Consider the following 24,255-nt stretch of genomic DNA (forward strand, 5'->3'; position numbering starts at 1 on the left):
GGAAAAACTTTTTGATACTTAAGTATTAAATGGAATTGCAATAATATACTTAAGTATATTTTAAAAACATTTTACTGATTTAAAAAAATAAAAATAATAATAATAATATATATATATTTTTTTTACTGAGTATTTTACTGAGAGACTCACTTTTACCTTCATAGAAAATGACTCAAGTATCTTTACTTTTACTCTTTTACTTTACTTTTACTTTTACTCAAGTAGGACAGTTGGGTACTTTTTCCTCCACTGGGTACACCAATCTAGTACCGGGTTGGCCACCCCTTTGCCATGAAGGGAGGCACCTGGTCAGCAACAATGTTCAGATACGCTGCGGCGTTCAATCGTTGCTCAGTTGGTATCTCAAGGGACTTAACGTGTGCCAGAAAAACATTCCCCACACCTTTATACCAACGCCACCAGCCTGTACCGTTGACACCAGGCAGGATGGGGCCATGGACTTGTGCTGCTCACGCAAAACCTTGTTCCTGCCAGCAGCACGATGCAACAGGAACTGGGATTTGTCGGACCAGGCGATGTTTTTCCACTCTTCAGTTGTCCAGTGTTGGTGATGGCGTCCCTGCTGGATCCACTCCTTCTTGTTTTTAGTTGACTTCATGTTTATAAAATAATATAAAATAATGACACTGAATTCTAAGCAAATCTTGTCTGCCCTGGTCAGGTATTCTGCCAATGTGTACTTTTTTTGTTTATGGCCAAAAACATTTAAATTTGCGTAGTTCTATCCAGTGTGTCATGTAATAATATTTTAGTTTTCTCGTGATTTGGTTGTGTCTAATGGTAATACTGTACTTGGGCTCTGTGGAGTCTGTTTCAAATCAAATTTAATTTGTCACATGCGCTGAATACAACCTTACCGTGAAATGCTTACTTACAAGCCCTTAACCAACAGAAAATATTTGCTAAAATAATTTTATAAACCCAAGTTTAAAAAAAATGAATTTTAAAATATCACAAAATAACAATAATGAGGTTTATACAGTGGGTACCGGTACCTAGTCAATGTGCAGGGATAATGGAGGTAATATAGATAATGTGTGTGTATGTGTTTGATCAGAGCTCCAGAATCAACTGGCTGAGAGAGGACCCTTCTCTAGGTGATGGCTTTGTTATGGAAGGTTTGGCAATCACTTCCTTTTAGGTGGTTGTAGAATTTAACGACTCCTTTCTGGATTTTGATCATGAGCAGATATTTTTCAAATTCTTCTCTACGTGCATTAACTGTTTTTTTTAAACGTTGTACACAGATGTTTTGGCGAGTCTTAGTTGGACCACAACCGTACAGGGCAATGAGTTCTATAACTGATTAAAGTATTTTTTGCCAGATCCTAATTGGGGATGTCTAATTTTATGTTCCTTTTGATGGTGTAGAAGGCCCTTCTTGCGGTGTGTGTGTGTCTCTTTCTCTCTCTCAGGTCGTTGTCAAAGGTGTTTATTCTACAGACTCGTGTGACATATTTTTCTTGGAGTGGAGGATTTTAGCTATCGTTGTTTTGAGAGACAATTTTATTTTCCTGTTTCTGTCTCTCTCTCACCCCCCCACAGCTCTGAACTCTACCCTACTGTACTACAGCTCTGAGTCATGAGGTGCCCAGTGATGTAGAACTCCCTAACGAGCTAAAGGCCTTTTATCCTTGCTTCGAGGAATTCGACCCTGAGTCTTGCAAGAAAGGCCCTGTTGTTCCGGATGACTGTTATCTCGCAGGTTAACTATGGGTGTAACGGTACACGTATTCGTACCAAACCGTTCGTTACAGGGACCTCGGTTCGGTCCGCACTGTGAACCCGATTTGAATACATAAAAATATATTTATATTTACTACGTAAAAACACTATAGGCTATGCCTCTTGAGTAAATTTGAGCTGAACATTTTTTTTCCGGGCTCTTCCGTTTTAAAATACATTCTGTACAGTCTTAGGGCGCATATCCGCGACTGTAAACCATTCTCGGTGGTTGAAAATAGGAGGTTTGAGCACCTCGTGAAAGTGCTTGAGCCACGTTACAAGCTTTTCTCTTGCATCCATTCAAGCTGTCGGGTAGTACCAGCTCTATTTAAGCAAGCCAAAGACCAAGTTTTCAATGAATTGATCAATGAACCCTGTGTTGCTCGTACTTAAGGGACAGCCCATCACGTTACCCTGGAGAAACGCCCCACCCCCCTTTATGAGAGTCACAAGTGAGCATCTGACACTGAAGGAGATATGGTGCATTCGTAACCAAGTGGGAATTTCCCACATACGACTGGGGAAAAATACACTTGAATGGCCCTCCCCCCAACTGGTAATTACTAGTAACACTTATCTCATTCGGTGGCCTTTGATAGCCTCTTATAACAGCATTTTCGTCAGTTAAATGCAACCACAAAACATTTTATTTATAAAATCCAGAATCCTCCAACCAGAATTTCTGGAAAACCAGGGAATTTTATTGAAAGTTCACAGAATATCCTTCAAATACCTCATTATTATCTATCCTGATGCCTAGTCACTTTACCCTGTCTTCATGCACAGTGGGGCAAAAAAGTATTTAGTCAGCCACCAATTGTGCAAGTTCTCCCACTTAAAAGGATGAGAGAAGCCTGTAATTTTCATCATAGGTACACTTCAACTATGACAGACAAAATGAGGGGGAAAAAATCCAGAAAATCACATTGTAGGATTTTTTATTAATTTATTTGCAAATTATGGTGGGAAATAAGTATTTGGTCACCTACAAACAAGCAAGATTTCTGGCTCTCACAGACCTGTAACTTCTTCTTTAAGAGGCTCCTCTGTCCTCCACTCGTTACCTGTATTAATGGCACCTGTTTGAACTTGTTATCAGTATAAAATACACCTGTCCACAACCTCAAACAGTCACACTCCAAACTCCACTATGGCCAAGACCAAAGAGCTGTCAAAGGACACCAGAAACAAAATTGTAGACCTGCACCGGGCTGGGAAGACTGAATCTGCAATAGGTAAGCAGCTTGGTTTGAAGAAATCAACTGTGGGAGGGGAATTCCAGCTCGGGATCTCAGGCCTCTTTCTAGAGCTCTTTGGTATTTTATTAGGATCCCCATTAGCTGTTGCAAAAACAGCAGCTACTCTTCCTGGGATCCAACACAAAACAGGAAACATGATATATAATACAGAACATTAATAGACATGAACAGCTCAAGGCCATAACTACATTGATTAAAACATGTAAAAGATGCACGTAGCCACATATCAATACATACACAGAAACTATGTAGTTCAGATTGGGGAGAGGCGTTGTGCCGCGAGGCGTTGTGCCGCGAGGTGTTGCTTTATCTGTTTTTTGAAACCGGGTTTGTTGTTCATTTGAGCAATATGAGATGGAAGGGAGTTCCATACACTAAGGCTTCATATAATACTGTACACTTTCTTGAATTTGTTCTGCATTTGGGGACTGTGAAAAGACCCCTGGTGGCATGTCTGGTGGGATAAGTGTGTGTTTGTGTCAGAGCTGTGTGTAAGTTGACTATGCAAACTATTTGGGATTTTCTACACGTTTCTTGTCAAAAGAAGTGATGCAATCACTCTCAACTCTTAGCCAAGAGAGACTGGCATGCATAGTATTTATATCAGCCCTCTGGTTACAATGAAGAGCAAGACGTTCTGCTCTGTTCTGGGCCAGCTGCAGCTTAACTCGGTCTTTCCTTGCAGCACTGGACCACACAACTGGACAATAATCAAAGATAAGACAGAACTAGAGCCTACAGGATTTGCTTTCGGGGAGTGTGGTGTCAAAATCTCTTTATTAAGGACAGACCTCTCCCCATCTTTACAACCATTGAATCTATATGTTTTGACCATGACAGTTTACAATCTAAGGTAACACCAAGGAATTTAGTCTCAACTTGTTCAACAGCCACACCATTCATTACCAGATGCAGCTGAGGTCTAGAACTTAAGGAATGATTTGTACTAAATACAATGCTCTTAGTTTTAGAGATGTTCTGGAACGGTTTATTACTGTCAACCCATTCCAAAATAGACTGCAACACTTTAAGGGTTTCAGTGACTTCATCAGCTGTGGTTGCTGATGCGTAGCTGGTTGAATCATCAGCATACATGGACACATGCTTTGTTGAATGCATTAACACCAGGGATCTAGACAGCCACAAACCCGGGACAATCTGCGGTCCCAGCCACAATGGCTAACAGTGTCGCGGGCTACGTTCAAGCCCTCAAACCCCGCTAGCTTGATAGGCAGCTAGCTAGCAGTTAGACTAGCTGCTACACCAAATAGCTCCTCCGGCCTTGGTCGGCAGGATCATTGGACAGAGAATAGCAGTCCCAGCAACTGATGCATACTGTTTGCGGGATCCAAAGTAAGAAGTTAGCTAGCTGCTAAGAACTTTCCAATACACTTTCAAAACAACAAACTTTCCAAAACAACAAACCGAGCTCTCCCTCGTTCCGCGTTCAACAGGAAGTTAACTTCTTTGGGACTGGGGGGCAGTATTGAGAAGCTTGGATAAAAAGGTGCCCAGAGTAAACTGTCTGCTACTCAGCCATAAAAGCTGAATATGCATATAATTAGTAGATTTTGATAGAAAACACTCTGAAGTTTCTACAACTGTTTGAATGATGTCTGTGAGTATAACAGAACTCATATGGCAGGCAAAAACCTGATGAAAAAAATCCAACCAGGAAGTGAGAAATCTGAGGTTAGTAGTTTTTCAAGATATTGCCTATTGAATATACAGTGTCTATGGGGTCATATTGCACTTCCTACGGCTTCCACTAGATGTCAACAGTCTTTAGAACCTTGTTTGACGCTTCTACTGTGAAGGAGGGGGGAATGAGAGCTGAATGAGTCAGGGCTCTCTCAAGTGAGAGCGACCTGCGTTCCATTGCATTTCTACAGACAAAGGAATTCTCCGGTTGAAACATTATTGAAGATTTATGATAAAAACATCCTAAAGATTGATTCTATACTTTGTTTGACATGTTTCTACGAACTGTAATATGACTTTTCGTCTGAACTTTCGCCTGGACTTGCCCGCGCCTCCGTGAGTTTGGATTGTGTACTAAACGCGAACAAAAATGAGGTATTTGGACATAAATGATGGACATTATCAAACAAAATAAATATTTATTGTGGAACTGGGATTCCTGGGAGTGCATTCTGATGAAGATCATCAAAGGTAAGTGAATATTTATAATGCTATTTCTGACTTCTGTTGACACCACAACATGGCGGATATCTCTATGGCTTGTTTTTGTGTCTGAGCTCCGTTCTCAGATTATTGCATGGTTGGCTTTTTCCGGAAAGTTTTTTTTAAATCTGACACAGCGGTTCCATTAAGGAGTAGTGGATCTAAAATCCCATGCATAACACTTGTATCTTCTAGCAATGTTTATTATGTTTATTATGAGTAATTCTGTAAATTGATGTGGCTCTCTGCAAAATCACCGGATGTTTTGGAACTACTGAAAATAACGCACCAATGTAAACTGAGATTTTTGCATATAAATATGAACTTTATCGAACAAAACATACATGTATTGTGTAACATGAAGTCCTATGAGTGTCATCTGATGAAGATCATCAAAGGTTAGTGATTTAATTTGATCTCTTTCTGCTTTTTGTGACTCCTCTCTTTGGTTGGAAAAATGGCTGTGTTTTTCTGTGATGAGGCGGTGACCTAACATAATCGTTTGGTCTGTTTTCGCAGTAAAGCCTTTTTGAAATCGGACACTGTGGCTGGATTTACAACAAGTTTATCTTTAAAATGGTGTAAAATACTTGTATGTTTGAGGAATTTTAATTTTGGGATTTCTGTTTTTGAATTTGGCGCCATGCAATTTCACTGGCTGCTGTTGAGGTGGGATGCTACCGTCCCACATATCAAATCAAATCAAATTTTATTTGTCACATACACATGGTTAGCAGATGTTAATGCGAGTTCCAAAACTAATAATTCCAAAACTACTACCTTATACATACAAGTGTAAAGGGATAAAGAATATGTACATAAAGATATATGAATGAGTGATGGTACAGAGCAGCAGAGGCAAGATACAGTAGATGGTATCGAGTACAGTATATACATATGAGATGAGTATGTAAACATAGTGGCATAGTTAAAGTGGCTAGTGATACATGTATTACATAAAGATGCAGTAGATGATATAGAGTACAGTATATACGTATACATATGAGATGAATAATGTAGGGTATGTAAACATTATATTAGGTAGCATTGTTTAAAGTGGCTAGTGATATATTTTACATTTCCCATCAATTCTCATTATTAAAGTGGCTGGAGTTGAGTCAGTGTGTTGGCAGCAGCCACTCAATGTTTAGTGGTGGCTGTTTAACAGTCTGATGGCCTTGAGATAGAAGCTGTTTTTCAGTCTCTCTGTCCCAGCTTTGATGCACCTGTACTGACCTCGCCTTCTGGATGATAGCGGGGTGAACAGGCAGTGGCTCGGGTGGTTGTTGTCCTTGATGATCTGTATGGCCTTCCTGTGACATCGGGTGGTGTAGGTGTCCTGGAGGGCAGGTAGTTTGCCCCCGGTGATGCGTTGTGCAGACCTCACTACCCTCTGGAGAGCCTTACGGTTGAGGGCGGTGCAGTTGCCATACCAGGCGGTGATACAGCCCGCCAGGATGCTCTCGATTGTGCATCTGTAGAAGTTTGTGACTGCTTTTGGTGACAAGCCGAATTTCTTCAGCCTCCTGAGGTTGAAGAGGCGCTGCTGCACCTTCTTCACAATGCTGTCTGTGTGGGTGGACCAATTCAGTTTGTACGCCGAGGAACTTAAAACTTACTACCCTCTCCACTACTGTTCGATCGATGTGGATAAAGGGGGGTGTTCCCTCTGCTGTTACCTGAAGTCCACAATCATCTCCTTAGTTTTGTTGACGTTGAGTGTGAGGTTATTTTCCTGACACCACACTCCGAGGGCCCTCACCTCCTCCCTGTAGGCCGTCTCGTCGTTGTTGGTAATCAAGCCTACCACTGTTGTGTCGTCCGTAAACTTGATGATTGAGTTGGAGGCGTGCATGGCCACGCAGTCGTGGGTGAACAGGGAGTACAGGAGAGGGCTCAGAACGCACCCTTGTGGGGCCCCAGTGTTGAGGATCAGCGGGGTGGAGATGTTGTTGCCTACCCTCACCACCTGGGGGCGGCCCGTCAGGAAGTACTGTACCCAGTTGCACAGGGCAGGGTCGAGAACCAGGGTCTCGAGCTTGATGACGAGCTTGGAGGGCACTATGGTGTTAAATGCCAAGCTGTAGTCGATGAACCGCATTCTCACATAGGTATTCCTCTTGTCCAGATGGGTTAGGGCAGTGTGCAGTGTGGTTGAGATTGCATCGTCTGTGGACCTATTTGGGCGGTAAGCAAATTGGAGTGGGTCTAGGGTGTCAGGTAGGGTGGAGGTGATATGGTCCTTGACTAGTCTCTCAAAGCACTTCATGATGACGGAAGTGAGTACTACGGGGCGGTAGTCGTTTAGCTCCGTTACCTTAGCTTTCTTGGGAACAGGAACAATGGTGGCCCTCTTGAAGCATGTGGGAACAACAGACTGGGATAGGGATTGATTGAATATGTCCGTAAACGCACCAGCCAGCTGGTCTGCGCATGCTCTGAGGGCGCGGCTGGGGGTGCCGTCTGGGCCTGCAGCCTTGCGAGGGTTGACACGTTTAAATGTTTTCCTCACATCGGCTGCAGTGAAGGAGAGTCCGCATGTTTTAGTTGCAGGCCGTGTCAGTGGCACTGTATTTTCCTCAAAGCAGGCAAAAAAGTTATTTAGTCTGCCTGGGAGCAAGACATCCTGGTCTGTGACGGGGCTGGTTTTCTTTTTGTAATCCGTGATTGACTGTAGACCCTGCCACATACCTCTTGTGTCTGAGCGGTTTCTGGTTTGGTTTCTGGTTTGGGAATGTTTTAATTGTTGCTATGGGAACGACATCTTCAACGCACATTCTAATGAACTCGCTCACCGAATCAGCGTATTCGTCAATGTTGTTGTCTGACGCAATACGAAACATATCCCAGTCCACGTGATGGAAGCAGTCTTGGAGTGTGGAATCAGATTGGTCGGACCAGAGTTGAACAGACCTCAGCGCGGGAGCTTCTTGTTTTAGTTTCTGTCTGTAGGCAGGGATCAACAAAATGGAGTCGTGGTCAGCTTTTCCGAAAGGAGAGCGGGGCAGGGCCTTATATGCGTCGCGGAAGTTAGAATAGCAATGATCCAAGGTTTTTCCAGCCCTGGTTGCGCAATCGATATGCTGATACAATTTAGGGAGTCTTGTTTTCAGATTAGCCTTGTTAAATCCCCAGCTACAATGAATGCAGCCTCCGGATATATGGATTCCAGTTTGCAAAGAGTCAAATAAAGTTTGTTCAGAGCCAGGGCAGGGTAGCCTAGTGGTTAGAGCGTTGGACTAGTGACCGGAAGGTTGCAAGTTCAAACCCCCAAGCTGACAAGGTACAAATCTGTCGTTCTGCCCCTGAACAGGCAGTTAACCCACTGTTCCTAGGCCGTCATTGAAAATAAGAATTTGTTCTTAACTGACTTGCCTGGTTAAATAAAGGTAAAAAAACAAATTTAAAAAACACTGGGGAGCCAGGCCCAGCCAATCAGAATGAGGGCTTTATTACAGACAAAATTACTTATCCGTTTCATCAGCTGTCTGAGCGACTGGTCTCAGACGATCCAGCAGGTGAAGAAGCCAGATGTGGAGGCCCTGGGCTGGCGTGGTTACATGTGGTTGTGAGGCCAGTTGAACGTACTGCCAAATTCTCTAAAACAACGTTGGAGGCTGCTTATGGTAGAGAAATTAACATTAAATTCTCTGGCAACAGCTCTGGTGGACATACCTGCAGTCAGCGTGCCAATTGCACGCTCCCTCAACTTGAGACATCTGTGGCATTGTGTTGTGGGACAAAACTGGACATTTGTAATGTAATGATAATGCTTCTTGATAATCCATCCATCTGACAGGTGTGGCATATCTTGGCAAAAGAGAAATGCTCATTAACAGAGATGTAAAAAAAAAATGTGCGCAAAATTGGAAATAAATACACTTTTTGTGCCTATGGAAATGGGATCTTTTTACATGTTACGTCTTTATATATTGGTTCAGTATAGTATCATTGTTTGGTTTTCTTTGTGCTGACACACTAGTATTCTAGTCTAACGCTCTCCATCTCGTGTGTGTGTGTGTGTGTGTGTGTGTGTGTGTGTGTTAGGAGGCAGCTGGAGAGGACAGATTGGGTCTGGCTGGAGGAGAGGGAGATGGAGACCGAGAGTCTAACGCAGGCACTCCAGAAGTTCCTCCCTCCACAGTAGACAACACTCCACAGTTCCTCAACAAGGCTGTGGAGGGCCTCAACCCCAGGTAACACACATAAATACACACACACACACACACTTCAGTGTCTCAACAGGAAGTTGAGGCGGGAATGTGCGTTTACAACCCCCTAAGGTCGATGACCACGCCCCCCTCCGGAAATCGAATTAGCATAATAAAACAATCCCCAAGCAAGAAATAGTGTGGGGGGGGGGGGGTTTCTGCATTGGATGAGTCTCAATCCTCCGCTCTGTCGATATTCTGCATCTGGAGAAAGGTGGCCGAGCTAAAGTGGTGTTTGTCAGACCATGTGATATCCAGAAAATCAGTCTTCTCACAAAATCATCTGTAGAGTCTGAACTGTTGGCCTACAAACGAGTATGACCCCTCTATGGAAAGATGAGACTCTCACAAACACGATGGTGTTCTCCGTCTTGGTCTACGACTCCCACAAGCGTCTTGGGATTCGTCTGAAGCCGATCTACCAACTTCTGGCTGGAGCGTCTGAACAGTTTGGGCTACACACCAATATGATACATCTCTATGTAGGTGTTCATGAGAGGCTAACCTTTCCACATAGGTTGTTTTGCTCTTGGATGCCCACAGGCCTCGCAACTCGTCTAAAGGTCTCCTGGTACCAGTTGAAACAACTCAATGGACATATACAACGTTTTAGCTACTCATTCAAGGTTTTTATTTTTTTATATATTTTTTTACTATTTCCTACATTGTAGAATAATAGTGAGGACATCAAAACTATAAAATAACACAAATGGAATCATGTAGTAACCCCCCAAAAAATTCAACAAATCAAAATATAATTTATATTTGCGATTCTTCAAATAGCCACCCTTTGCTATGATGAGGGTTTGGAGTGTAGGGTTGAGAGTGTAGGGTTGAGAGTGTAGGGTTGAGAGTGTAGGGTTGAGAGTGTAGGGTTGAGAGTGTAGGGTTGAGAGTGTAGGGTTGAGAGTGTAGGGTTGAGAGTGTAGGGTTGAGAGTGTAGGGTTGAGAGTGTAGGGTTGAGAGTGTAGGGTTGAGAGTGTAGGGTTGAGAGTGTAGGGTTGAGAGTGTAGGGTTGAGAGTGTAGGGTTGAGAGTGTAGGGTTGAGAGTGTAGGGTTGAGAGTGTAGGGTTGAGAGTGTAGGGTTGAGAGTGTAGGGGTTGGAGTGTAGGGGTTGGAGTGTAGGGTTTGGAGTGTAGGGATTTTGGAGTGTAGGGTCTGGAGTGTAGGGCTTGGAGTGTAGCCTGAAGGTAGGGAGGGGCAGTTCCTCTTGCTGCTCCCTTGCTAGACACCCTTTGCCTTGATGATAGCTTTGCACACTCTTGGCATTCTCTCAACCAGCTTCATGAGGTCGTCACCTGGAATGCATTTCAATTAACAGGTGTGACTTGTTAAAAGTTAATTTGTGGAATTTCTTTCCTTCTTAATGCTCAACCAGATCTCCATTTAAGTCACAACAATGGACAAACGAACAAACAAAAGACTTAAAGGTCGAGACCGAATCTGCGTCTCTCACATGGTTGGGCAGACCGTTCCATAAAAATGGAGCTCTATGGGAGAAAGCCCTGCCTCCAGCTGTTTGCTTAGAATTTCTAGGGACAATAAGGAGGCCTGCGTCTTGTGACTGTAGCGTACGTGTAGGTAAGTACGGCAGGACCAAATCAGAAAGCTAGATAGGAGCAAGCCTACGTAATGTTTTGTAGGTTAGCAGTAAAACCTTGAAATCAGCCCTAGCCTTAACAGGAAGCCAGTGTAGGGAGGCTAGCACTGGAGTAATATGATAACATTTTTGGGGGGTTGTAGTCAGGATTCTAGCAGCCGTATTTAGCACTAACTGAAGTTTATTTAGCGCTTTATCCAGGTAGCTGGAGAGTAGAACATTGCAGTAGTCTAATCAGGAAGTTCATGAATTTATCACTGCTGAAGTGAAAGCCATCATCTCTTGGGGAATGCTGCTTTTTAGTTAGCTTTGCGACAGTATCAAAAGTACATTTTGGATTGTTCTTATTCTCCTCAATTAGGTTGGAAAAATAGGCTAATCGAGCTTAAAAGTGATGGCTCTTCGATATTGCACGCTATGGTCTTTCCAAGCCGGTCGGAAGACTTTAGGTTTGGTGGAGCGCCATTTCCGTTCCAATTTTCTAGAAGCGTGTTTCAGAGCTCGGGTATTTTCTGTATAGCAAGGAGCTAATTTCTTGTGACAAATGTTTTTGGGGTTTTTAAGGGTGCAACTGCATCTCGGGTATTACTCAAGGTTAAACGTAGATCCTTGGTTAGGTGGTTAACGGATGTTTGTAATGCGACGTCCTTGGGTAGGTGGAGGGAGTCTAGAAGGGCTTCTAGGAATCTTTGGGTGTCCGAGAATTTATAGCTCGACCTTTGATCATCCTTGGTTGGGGTCTGAGCAGATAAATTTTTTTGCGGATGCGAATGTAATAAAATGGTGGTCCGATAGTCCAGGATTATGAAGAAAAGCATTTAAATTCACAATATTTATTCCACAGGACAAAACTAGGTCCGGAGTATGACTGTGGCAATGCATAGGTCCGAAGACATGTTGGACAAAACCCACTGAGTCGATGATGGCTCCGAAAGGTCTTTTGGAGTGGGTCTGTGGACTTTTCCATGTGAATATTGAAGTCACCAAATATTTGAATATTATCTGCCATGACTACAAGGTCCAATAGGAGCTCAGTGAGGAACGCTGTATATGTCCCAGAAGGCCTGTAAACAGTAGCTATAAAAAGGCTGCATAGATTTCATGACTAGAAGCTCAAAAGACGAAAACGTATGGATGTATCTGTCTGTGTTGATGTGTATCTGTCTGTGTTTTCCAGATGGAAGAACTGGTGGATCCGAGGGGTTCTGTCTCTGGCCATGATTTCAGGATTTTTTATGGTCATCTACCTGGGACCCATCATGCTCATATTAGTGGTACGAGGCTTCATAACACCATGCTCATATTAGTGGTACGAGGCTTCATAACACCATGCTCATATTAGTGGTACGAGGCTTCATAACACCATGTTCATATTAGTGGTACGAGGCTTCATAACACCATGTTCATATTAGTGGTACGAGGCATTATAACAACATCATGTTCATATTAGTGGTACGAGGCTTCATAACACCATGTTCATATTACTGGTACAAGGCTTTATAACAACATCATGTTCAGGCTTCATAACACCATGTTCATATTAGTGGTACGAGGCTTCATAACACCATCATGTTCATATTAGTGGTACGAGGCTTCATAACACCATCATGTTCATATTAGTGGTACGAGGCTTCATAACACCATGTTCATATTACTGGTACAAGGCTTTATAACAACATCATGTTCATATTAGTGGTACGAGGCTTCATAACACCATGTTCATATTAGTGGTACGAGGCTTCATAACACCATGTTCATATTAGTGGTACGAGGCTTCATAACACCATGTTCATATTAGTGGTACGAGGCTTCATTTTTTTTTGATGACCAGTGGTAACTCCTCCTGGGTGGGTAGGTGGTAACTCCTCCTGGGTGGGTAGGTGGTAACTCCTCCTGGGTGGGTAGGTGGTAACTCCTCCTGGGTGGGTAGGTGGTAACTCCCCCTGGGTGGGTAGGTGGTAACTCCCCCTGGGTGGGTAGGTGGTAACTCCCCCTGGGTGGGTAGGTGGTAACTCCCCCTGGGTGGGTAGGTGGTAACTCCCCCTGGGTGGGTAGGTGGTAACCAGGGGTAACTCCATGTGATTTTCTCTCCTTGGTAGGTGATGACCATCCAGATCAAGTGTTTTCAGGAGATCATAGATATCGGCTACAGAGTCTACCATTCCTACGAGCTGCCCTGGTTCAGGACACTCAGCTGGTGAGGACATTGTATCTACACTGGAGAAAAATATAAACGCAACATACAACAATTTCAAAGATTTTACTGAGTTACAGTTAATTTAAGGAAATCAGTCCAATTGAAACAAATTCATTAGGCCCTAATCTATGGATTTCACATGACTGGGGGTACAGATATGCATCTGTTGGTCACAGATACCTTTAAAAAAACGTAGGGGCGTGGATCAGAAAACCAGTCAGTATTTGGTGTGGATCAGAAAACCAGTCAGTATCTGGTGTGACCATTTGCCTCATTCAGCAAGTCACATCTCCTTCACATAGAGTTGATCAGGCTGTTGATTGTGGCCTGTGGAATGTTGTTCCACTCCTCTTCAATGACTGTGCGAAGTTGCTGGATATTGGCGGGAACTGGAACACGCTGTTGTACACGTTTATCCAGAGCATCCCAAACATGCTCATTGGGTGACATGCCTGGTGAGTATGCAGGCCATGGAAGAACTGGGACATTTTCAGATTCCAGGAATTGTGTACAGATCCTTGCGACATGGGGCTGTGCATTATCATGCTGAAACATGAGGTGATGGCGGCGGATGAATGTCACGACAACAATGGGCCTCAGGATCTCCTCACGGTATCTCCGTGCATTCAAATTTCCATTGATAAAATGCAATTGTGTTCGTTGTCCGTAGCTCATACCATAACCCCACCACCACCATGGGGCGCTCTGTTCACACCGTTGACATCAGCAAACCGCTCGCCTACACACTGTCTGCCATGGACAGTTGAAACCGGGAATCATCCGTGAAGAGCACACGACTACGGCGTACCAGTGACCAACATTCAGTTCTCTGGCAACAGCTCTGGTGGACATTCCTGCAGTCAGCATGCCAATCGCACGCTCCCTCAAAACTTGAGACATCAAGTGGCATTGTGTTGTGTGACAAAACTATACATTTTAGAGTGACCTTTTATTGTCTCCAGCACAAGGTGCACCTGTGTAATGATCATGCTGTTTAATCAGCTATTGATATGCCACAACTGTCAGGTGGATGGATTATCTTGGCAAAGGACAAATACTCACTAACAGGGATGGAAACAAATTTGTGCTGAAAATTTGAGAGAAATTAGCTGTTTTTGTTGCGTATGGAACATTTCTAGGATATTTTATTTCAGCTCATGAAACATGAGACCAACACTTTCATGTTGCCTTTATATTGTTGTTCAGTGTAGTTAATAGACCAATAAGATCTCTCCTGTAACCCCTCCCCACAGACAGCCTTTACAGGAGGTTAAAATGTCTAAAGGTTAAAATGTCTAAAGGTTACATTTAGTAGGTCTCTTTTCCCCCCCTCTATTTCACCCATCTCTCTCTTTCTGGTTCCCTACGGTCCCTACCCTCTCTCTCTTTCTGGTTCCCTACGGTCCCTACCCTCTCTCTCTTTCTGGTTCCCTACGGTCCCTACCCTCTCTCTCTTTCTGGTTCCCTACGGTCCCTACCCTCTCTCTCTTTCTGGTTCCCTACGGTCCCTACCCTCTCTCTCTTTCTGGTTCTCCACCCTCTCTCTCTCTTTCTGGTTCTCTACCCTCTCTCTCTCTTTCTGGTTCTCTACCCTCTCTCTCTCTTTCTGGTTCTCTACCCTCTCTCTCTCTTTTCTGGTTCTCTACCCTCTCTCTCTCTTTTCTGGTTTTCTACCCTCTCTCTCTCTCTTTCTGGTTCTCTACCCTCTCTCTCTCTCTTTCTGGTTTCCTACCCTCTCTCTCTCTCTTTCTGGTTTCCTACCCTCTCTCTCTCTCTCTGGTTTCCCTACCCTCTCTCTCTCTCTTTTCTGGTTTCCTACCCTCTCTCTCTCTCTTTTCTGGTTTCCTACCCTCTCTCTCTCTCTCTTTCTGGTTCCCTACCCTCTCTCTCTCTCTCTGGTTCCCTACCCTCTCTCTCTCTCTCTTTCTGGTTCCCTACCCTCTCTCTCTCTCTCTTTCTGGTTCCCTACCCTCTCTCTCTCTCTCTCTTCTGGTTCCCTACCCTCTCTCTCTCTCTCTTTCTGGTTCCCTACCCTCTCTCTCTCTCTCTTTCTGGTTCCCTACCCTCTCTCTCTCTCTCTTTCTGGTTCCCTACCCTCTCTCTCTCTCTCTCTTTCTGGTTCCCTACCCTCTGTCTCTCTCTCTTTTTCTGGTTCCCTACCCTCTCTCTTTTGTATGTTTCCCAATGTTCTCCTCTTTCCCTACGGTCTCTCTCTCTCTTCTGGTTCCCTACCCTCTCTCTCTCTTTCTGGTTCCCTACCCTCTCTCTCTCTCTCTCTTTCTTTTCCCTACCCTCTCTCTTTTGTATGTTTCCCAATGTTCTCTCTCTTTCCCTACGGTCTCTCTCTCTCCCTCACGTCCCCTCCCTCTCTCTCTCTCTCTCTTTCTGGTTCCCTACCCTCTCTCTTTTGTATGTTTCCCAATGTTCTCTCTCTTTCCCTACGGTCTCTCTCTCTCCCTCACGTCCCTCTCTCTGCTCTGCCTCTGTCTAAAATGCTGCCTAGTGTTACTCTGCAGGTAATAGTGTGAATATGGAGTGGCCCTCTCCCTTTTGAGTTTTACATTTCTGTACAGCAGAGCAACTTTTGTGCACTTTGTTTTAAAATATTTTTCAAATTTTATTTCAGTTTACAAAATAGTTTCTAATTTTAGTTTCAGTTTACCATAATAACCTTGGCACACACTCACACACCAGTCAAGCCAACCCTGAACAAAGGCCACTGCAATGAAGCCCTCTCAACCAAACCTTATCACTCACACAACCAAACTCTAACCTTGATACCCAACAAATATGTGAGGTAAAAAACACACATTAAACCAATGGAAGGATTACAATATCCTTCCTCTGTTTTTTCCAGGAACTTTTGGTTACTTTTTGATTTGTGTTGAACTGATTGATACTGAATAAATAGGGCCTATGTGATGCAAAACACACACACACATTTAAAGAGAGAACTACATATTCACAGTATCCATCTTTGTTTGTTTTGTCTTCCAGGTACTTCCTGATTTGTGTGAACTACTTCTTCTACGGTGAGACGTTGGCGGAGTACTTTGGCGCGTTGGTGCAGAGAGAGGATTCACTCCAGTTCCTGGTCCGATACCACCGCTTCATCTCCTTCACGCTCTACCTGGCAGGTGAGCCTCGGTGGAACACAGCGGAAACAGAGCCATCGATACAGCATGTGCTGTGTTTAATACAGAAGAAGAAGACGGTGCATTAGGAAAGTATTCAGACCCCTCGTGTATTTTTCCACATTTTGTTATGTTAGTCTTATTCTAAAATGGGTTCAATTGCCCCCCCCCCCTCCCTCATCAATCTACACACAATACCCCATAATGACATCGCAATACCCCATAATGACATCACAATACCCCATAATGACATCACAATACCCCATAATGACATCACAATACCCCATAATGACATCACAATACCCAGTAATGACATCACAATACCCCATAATGACATCACAATACCCCATAATGACATCACAATACCCCATAATGACATCACAATACCCCATAATGACATCACAATACCCCATAATGACATCACAATACCCAGTAATGACATCACAATACCCAGTAATGACATCACAATACCCAGTAATGACATCACAATACCCAGTAATGACATCACAATACCCAGTAATGACATCACAATACCCAGTAATGACATCACAATACCCAGTAATGACATCACAATACCCCATAATGACATCACAATACTCCATAATGACATCACAATACCCAGTAATGACATCACAATACCCCATAATGACATCACAATACCCCATAATGACATCACAATACCCCATAATGACAAAGCAAAAATGTTTTTTTTTTTAAATATATATTTGCAAAAGTATAAAAATAATATAGCAATTACATAAGTATTCAGACCCTTTACTCAGTACTGTGTTGAAGCACCTTTGGCAGCGATTACAGCCTCAAGTCTTCTTGGGTATGATGCTACAAGCTTGACACACCTGTATTTGGGGAGTTTCTCCCATTCTTCTCTGCAGATCCTCTCAAACTCTGTCAGGTTGGATGGGGAGCGTTGCTGCACAGCTATTTTCAGGTCTCTCCAGAGATGTTCGATCGGGTTCAAGTCCGGGCTGTGGTTGGGCCACTCAAGGACAATCAGGTCACAGCCAAGAAAACTCCTGCGTTGTCTTGGCTGTGTGCTTAGGGTCATTGTCCTTTTGGAAGGTGAACCTTTTCCCCATTCTGAGGTGCTGAGCACTCTGGAGCAGATTTTCATCAAGGATCTCTCTGTACTTTGCTCTGTTCATCTTTCCCTCGATACAGACTAGTCTCCAAGTCTCTGCCGCTGAAAAACATCCCCACAGCATGATGCTGCCACCACCATGCTTCACCGTAGGAATGGTTCCAGGTTTTCCTCCAGATGTGACGCTTGGCATTCAGGCCAAAGAGTTCAATATTGGTTTCATAACCAGAAAATATTTTTCCTTATGGTCTGAGTCCTTTTAGGTGCCTTTTGGCAAACTCCAAGCGGCTTGTCATGTGCCTTTTACTGAGGAGTGGCTTCCGTCTGACCACTCTACCATAAAGGCCTGATTGGTGGAGTGCTGCAGAGATGGGAGAACCTTCCAAAAGGACAACCATCTCCACAGAGGAACCCTGGAGCTCTGTCAGAGTGACCGGGTTCTTGGTCACCTCCCTCACCAATGCCCTTCTCCTCCCCTGATTGCTCCGTTTGGCCAGGCGGCCAGCTCTAGGAAGACTCTTGGTGGTTCCAAACTTCTTACATTTGATAATGATGGATAACACTGCATACCATCCACCGTACTGCATAGCCTGGGCACCAGAACGGTTTGTGCTATCATTCCACTTCCTTGTATATATGGTATGGAGTGGCGTGATGGCACAAACAGAATGGTAACCAGGCTACTGTGTTCTTAGGGACCTTCAATGTTGCAGACATTTTTTGGTACCCTTCCCCAGATCTGTGCCTCGATACAATCCTGTCTCGGTGCGCTACGGACAATTCCTTCAACCTAAATTTGCAAAAAAATGTCTAAACCTGTTTTCACTCTGTCATTATGGGGGATTGTGTATAGATTGCTGAGGAACATTTTATTTAATCCATTTTAGAATAAGGCTGTAACGTAACAAAATGTGGAAAAGGTCAAGGGGTCTGAATACTTTCCGAATGCACTGTACGTCTATGCAGGACTTTTTCCATCAAAAGGGACTAACAGTCACGGGTGCATATATTTTCCATATAGGAAACCCTCTAACATTTAACATAGAATAACGGCGTCTTCGTAGCCATTTTATCATGTTTGTTGTGTATCAGAAAATCGACAAAACCCTCTACACCAATCAGAATCGAGTATTCAGCTAATGCAACATGTTATCTATATAGCCACAGTACAACATATGTATAGACGTAAGTGTTTTATATATATATATATATATATATATATATTACACACACACACAGTGGGGAAAAAAAGTATTTAGTCAGCCACCAATTGTGCAAGCTGTCCCACTTAAAAAGATGAGGCCTGTAATTTTCATCATAGGTACACCTCAACTATGACTGACAGACAGTCACCTACAAACAAGCAAGATTTCTGGCTCTCACAGACCTGTAACTTCTTCTTTAAGAGGCTCCTCTGTCCTCCACTCGTTACTTGTATTAATGACCGTTTTAATCGACGCCTTCAGCACAAATTATATAGTTCTATTAGCCTGGATCCACGTCGGGTTCTGTCTTGACAACTCAGTGTAACAATGGTCATACGGCTCGACACTATATGGATGTGATGATGATGATGCCCCCGCCCACCTTGTAAAGAGAAACTGATCGCATGTTATTTGATTTTTCACAGGTTTCTGCATGTTTGTTCTGAGTCTAGTGAAGAAACATTACCGTCTGCAGTTTTATATGGTGTGTATGAGCCAAGTAACCCTGGATACCACTGACTAACCACCACCATACTGCACACTGCATACCATCCACCATACTGTATACCACACTGCATACCACACTGCATACCATCCACTATACTGTATACCACACTGCATACCATCCACCATACTGTATACCACACTGCATACCATACTGTATACCACACTGCATACCATCCACCATACTGTATACCACACTGCATACCATCCACTATACTGTATACCACACTGCATACCATCCACCATACTGTATACCACACTGCATACCATACTGTATACCACACTGCATACCATCCACCATACTGTATACCACACTGCATACCATACTGTATACCACACTGCATACCATCCACCATACTGTATACCACACTGCATACCATCCACCATACTGTATACCACACTGCATACCATCCACTATACTGTATACCACACTGCATACCATACTGTATACCACACTGCATACTATCCACCATACTGTATACCACGCTGCATACCATACTGTATACCACACTGCATACTATCCACTATACTGTATACCACACTGCATACCATCCACTATACTGTATACCACACTGCATACCATACTGTATACCACACTGCATACCATACTGTATACCACACTGCATACCATCCACCATACTGTATACCACACTGCATACCATACTGTATACCACACTGCATACCATCCACCATACTGTATACCACACTGCATACCATCCACCATACTGTATACCACACTGCATACCATCCACCATACTGTATACCACACTGCATACCATCCACTATACTGTATACCACACTGCATACCATACTGTATACCACACTGCATACCATACTGTATACCACACTGCATACCATACTGTATACCACACTGCATACCATCCACTATACTGTATACCACACTGCATACCATCCACTATACTGTATACCACACTGCATACCATCCACTATACTGTATACCACACTGCATACCATCCACTATACTGTATACCACACTGCATACCATACTGTATACCACACTGCATACCATACTGTATACCACACTGCATACCATCCACCATACTGTATACCACACTGCATACCATCCACCATACTGTATACCACACTGCATACCATCCACCATACTGTATACCACACTGCATACTATCCACTATACTGTATACCACACTGCATACTATACTGTATACCACAGTGCATACCATCCACCATACTGTATACCACACTGCATACTATCCACTATACTGTATATCACACTGCATACTATACTGTATACCACACTGCATACTATCCACCATACTGTATACCACACTGCATACCATCCACCATACTGTATACCACACTGCATACCATCCACCATACTGTATACCACACTGCATACCATCCACTATACTGTATACCACACTGCATACCATCCACTATACTGTATACCACACTGCATACCATCCACTATACTGTATACCACACTGCATACCATCCACTATACTGTATACCACACTGCATACCATCCACTATACTGTATACCACACTGCATATCCACCTGTATACACTGCATACCATCCACCATACTGTATACCACACTGCATACCATCCACCATACTGTATACCACACTGCATACCATCCACCATACTGTATACCACACTGCATACTATCCACTATACTGTATACCACACTGCATACTATACTGTATACCACACTGCATACTATCCACCATACTGTATACCACACTGCATACCATCCACCATACTGTATACCACACTGCATACCATCCACCATACTGTATACCACACTGCATACCATCCACCATACTGTATACCACACTGCATACCATCCACCATACTGTATACCACACTGCATACCATTCACCGTACTGCACACTGCATACCATCCAACACACTGCACACCATCCACCACACTGCATACCATCCACCACACTGCATACCATCCACCACACTGCACACCATCCACCACACTGCATACCATCCACCACACTGCATACCATCCACCACACTGCATACCATCCACCACACTGCACACCATCCACCATACTGCACACCATCCACCATACTGCATACCAACCACCACACTGCATACCATCCACCACCCTGCATACCATCCACTATACTGCATACCATCCACCACACTGCATACCATCCACCACCCTGCATACCATCCACTAAACTGCATACCATCCACCACCCTGCATACCATCCACTATACTGCATACCATCCACCATACTGCATACCATCCACCACACTGCATACCATACTGCATACCATCCACCACACTGCATACCATCCACCACACTGCATACCATACTGCATACCATCCACCACACTGCATACCATCCACCGTACTGCATAGCCTGGGCACCAGAACGGTTTGTGCTAACATTCCACTTCCTTGTATATATGGTATGGAGTGACATGATGGCACAAACAGAATGGTAACCAGGCTAGCCTACTCCCTGGCTACGACACAAATGGCACACTATTCCCAATGTAGTGCACTATGTTTTACCACTCTTTTTTTTGTTACGGTTTATTAAAAACTAGTTGACTACATAGGGAGTAGGAATGTTGTTTGAAACATAGCCAGTAGAACCAGCTGTACTATACTAGGTCTGGCCCAAGAGAACATTCTAGATTGCAGCATAGCTTGTTTTTCTCCCCTCACACACACACACACCTCCACAAATATGTTGTATTTTAATGTCTCCATCCATCACCTCTGTGTCTTTTTAACGTAAAGGATCAGCTATGTGTTATATTGACAGTACGTCTCACACACACACACACACACACACACACACACACATTGCTAGCCTGCTTTGTAAAAGGCATCTTCATCCGCCTACCATTGTGTCATTGATGTGGTAGATGTCAGTAGTAGTGAACTGACTATACTTCTCTCTGTGCTCAATCCATATTCCCCACCACTAACGTGTGTGTGTGTGTGTGGTTTGCCCCTCCAGTTTGCGTGGACCCATGTAACCCTCCTGATCGTGGTGACACAGTCTCACCTAGTCATTCAGAACCTGTTTGAAGGAATGATCTGGTAAGACATGCACACGCACACAGGGCTCTACAATGCCACCCTTTTACTCACAAAATATTTTGCGGCCTGACATTTTTATTTAGGAGCCCCAGTGCACCAGATTCTAGCTTTATTACGCCAAATATTTGTCATTGTGCGCCTACATTTTCCAACTTAGGTCACATGCTCCTTGTAAAAAAAGGTCAGCGTAGAGCCTTGACAAAGCATCAGTGTTTCTGGTCACATAGAAACGTCGCGCCCAGACAGACCCGGGCCCGTATCCATAAGGAAATGTCTCGCCCAGACAGACCCGGGCCCGTATCCACAAGGAAACGTCTCGCCCAGACAGACCCGGGCCCGTATCCACAAGGAAACGTCTCGCCCAGACAGACCCGGGCCCGTATCCACAAGGAAATGTCTCGCCCAGACAGACCAGGGCCCGACCAGGGCCCCCGTATCCACAAGGAAACGTCTCACCCAGACAGACCCGGGCCCGTATCCACAAGGAAATGTCTCACCCAGACAGACCAGGGCCCGTATCCACATGGAAATGTCTCGCCCAGACAGACCAGGGCCCGTATCCACAAGGAAACGTCTCACCCAGACAGACCCGGGCCCGTATCCACAAGGAAACGTCTCACCCAGACAGACCAGGGCCCGTATCCACACAGAAACGTCTCAGAAAAGGTCCTAAGAATCCTGCATTAATCCTAACTAAACTCTCAGCCCAGAGTAGGTTTTAGTGTGACGTTAAAACACTGCCCGCACTAACTCTAAGCCAGGAGTAAAATCGACTCATCAAGTTTATCTCAACTGGTTAAACGGCAGTTTAAGGAAGATGGTGATGACGCTCATTGACGTTGGTTATTCCCCACCAACCGCGATGAGGCATTGCCAGCTGTGAACTCTATGTCACGTTTCAGACACCTAGACAATGTGGCTGTACTTCATGATGTTGTCATGGTGAAGCCTTTGAGATAATTTCTGCCAGACACCATCACTTCTCTTAATTATCGCCTAATATGATCACATGCATAATAATAATAATGATTATTTAATTTTTTGTACCAATTCTGATGGTTGGTGAAAGCAGAATTTCAACAATATTACCCGTATTACCATTGGCATCAAGTCATTTACGAATACTGTTGCATATAACGTCTGAAAGGTCATTTTCAGCGAACATTAACCCTAGATCAGGGGTTCCTAAACTTTTTCACTCAGGGGGGCCCTTCCAGCATATGGGGAACACCCCCCCTCTCATACCACTGTTCATGACACAATCGGTTCAAACCGATCTTGTTGGTGAAGAGAATGTTGCATGTTTAAAGCTTATTTCCTGAAATTCTACACATTTTGTCATGGGGTGCAAAGCAAATGTTGCAGTTTTAAAGCAGTAGTCTACCGGGTATGTTACGGTAGGACGGTAGGCTACCGGGTATGTTACGGTAGGACGGTAGGCTACCGGGTATGTTACGGTAGGACGGTAGGCTACCGGGTATGTTACGGTAGGGCGGTAGACTACCAGGTATGGTGCGGTAGGGCGGTAGACTACCAGGTATGGTGCGGTAGGGCGGTAGACTACCAGGTATGGTGCGGTAGGGCGGTAGACTACCAGGTATGTTGCGGTAGGGTGGTAGACTACCAGGTATGGTGCGGTAGGGCGGTAGACTACCAGGTATGGTGCGGTAGGGCGGTAGACTTCCAGGTATGTTGCGGTAGGACGGTAGACTACCAGGTATGTTGCGGTAGACTACCAGGTATGTTGCGGTAGGACGGTAGACTACCAGGTATGTTGCGGTAGGGTGGTAGACTACCAGGTATGGTGCGGCAGAGTGGTAGACTACCAGGTATGGTGTGGTAGTCTACCGGGTATGTTACAGTAGGGCGGTAGTCTACCGGGTATGTTGCGGTAGGGCGGTAGACTACCAGGTATGTTACGGTAGGGCGGTAGACTACCAGGTGTGTTGCGGTAGGGCGGTAGACTACCAGGTATGTTACGGTAGGGCGGTAGACTACCAGGTATGGTGCGGTAGGGTGGTAGACTACCAGGTATGTTACGGTAGGACGGTAGACTACCA

General features: G+C 44.2%; 1 protein-coding gene across 1 annotated transcript in view; it reads left to right on the plus strand.

The window, feature by feature from the left end:
* The window catches only part of LOC112248055 (phosphatidate cytidylyltransferase 1-like), a 55,206-nt gene that overhangs the window by 17,652 nt on the left and 13,299 nt on the right, over positions 1-24,255 (plus strand). Inside the window, exons 3-8 of the mRNA XM_042331233.1 lie at positions 9,237-9,385; positions 12,178-12,274; positions 13,100-13,197; positions 16,195-16,334; positions 19,061-19,119; positions 22,113-22,195. Of these exons, the coding sequence (XP_042187167.1) occupies positions 9,237-9,385; positions 12,178-12,274; positions 13,100-13,197; positions 16,195-16,334; positions 19,061-19,119; positions 22,113-22,195 (626 nt within the window). The remainder of the gene's footprint in view (positions 1-9,236; positions 9,386-12,177; positions 12,275-13,099; positions 13,198-16,194; positions 16,335-19,060; positions 19,120-22,112; positions 22,196-24,255) is intronic.

This window comes from Oncorhynchus tshawytscha, linkage group LG12, assembly GCF_018296145.1.
Source record: "Oncorhynchus tshawytscha isolate Ot180627B linkage group LG12, Otsh_v2.0, whole genome shotgun sequence".
Taxonomy (NCBI): Eukaryota; Metazoa; Chordata; class Actinopteri; order Salmoniformes; family Salmonidae; genus Oncorhynchus; species Oncorhynchus tshawytscha.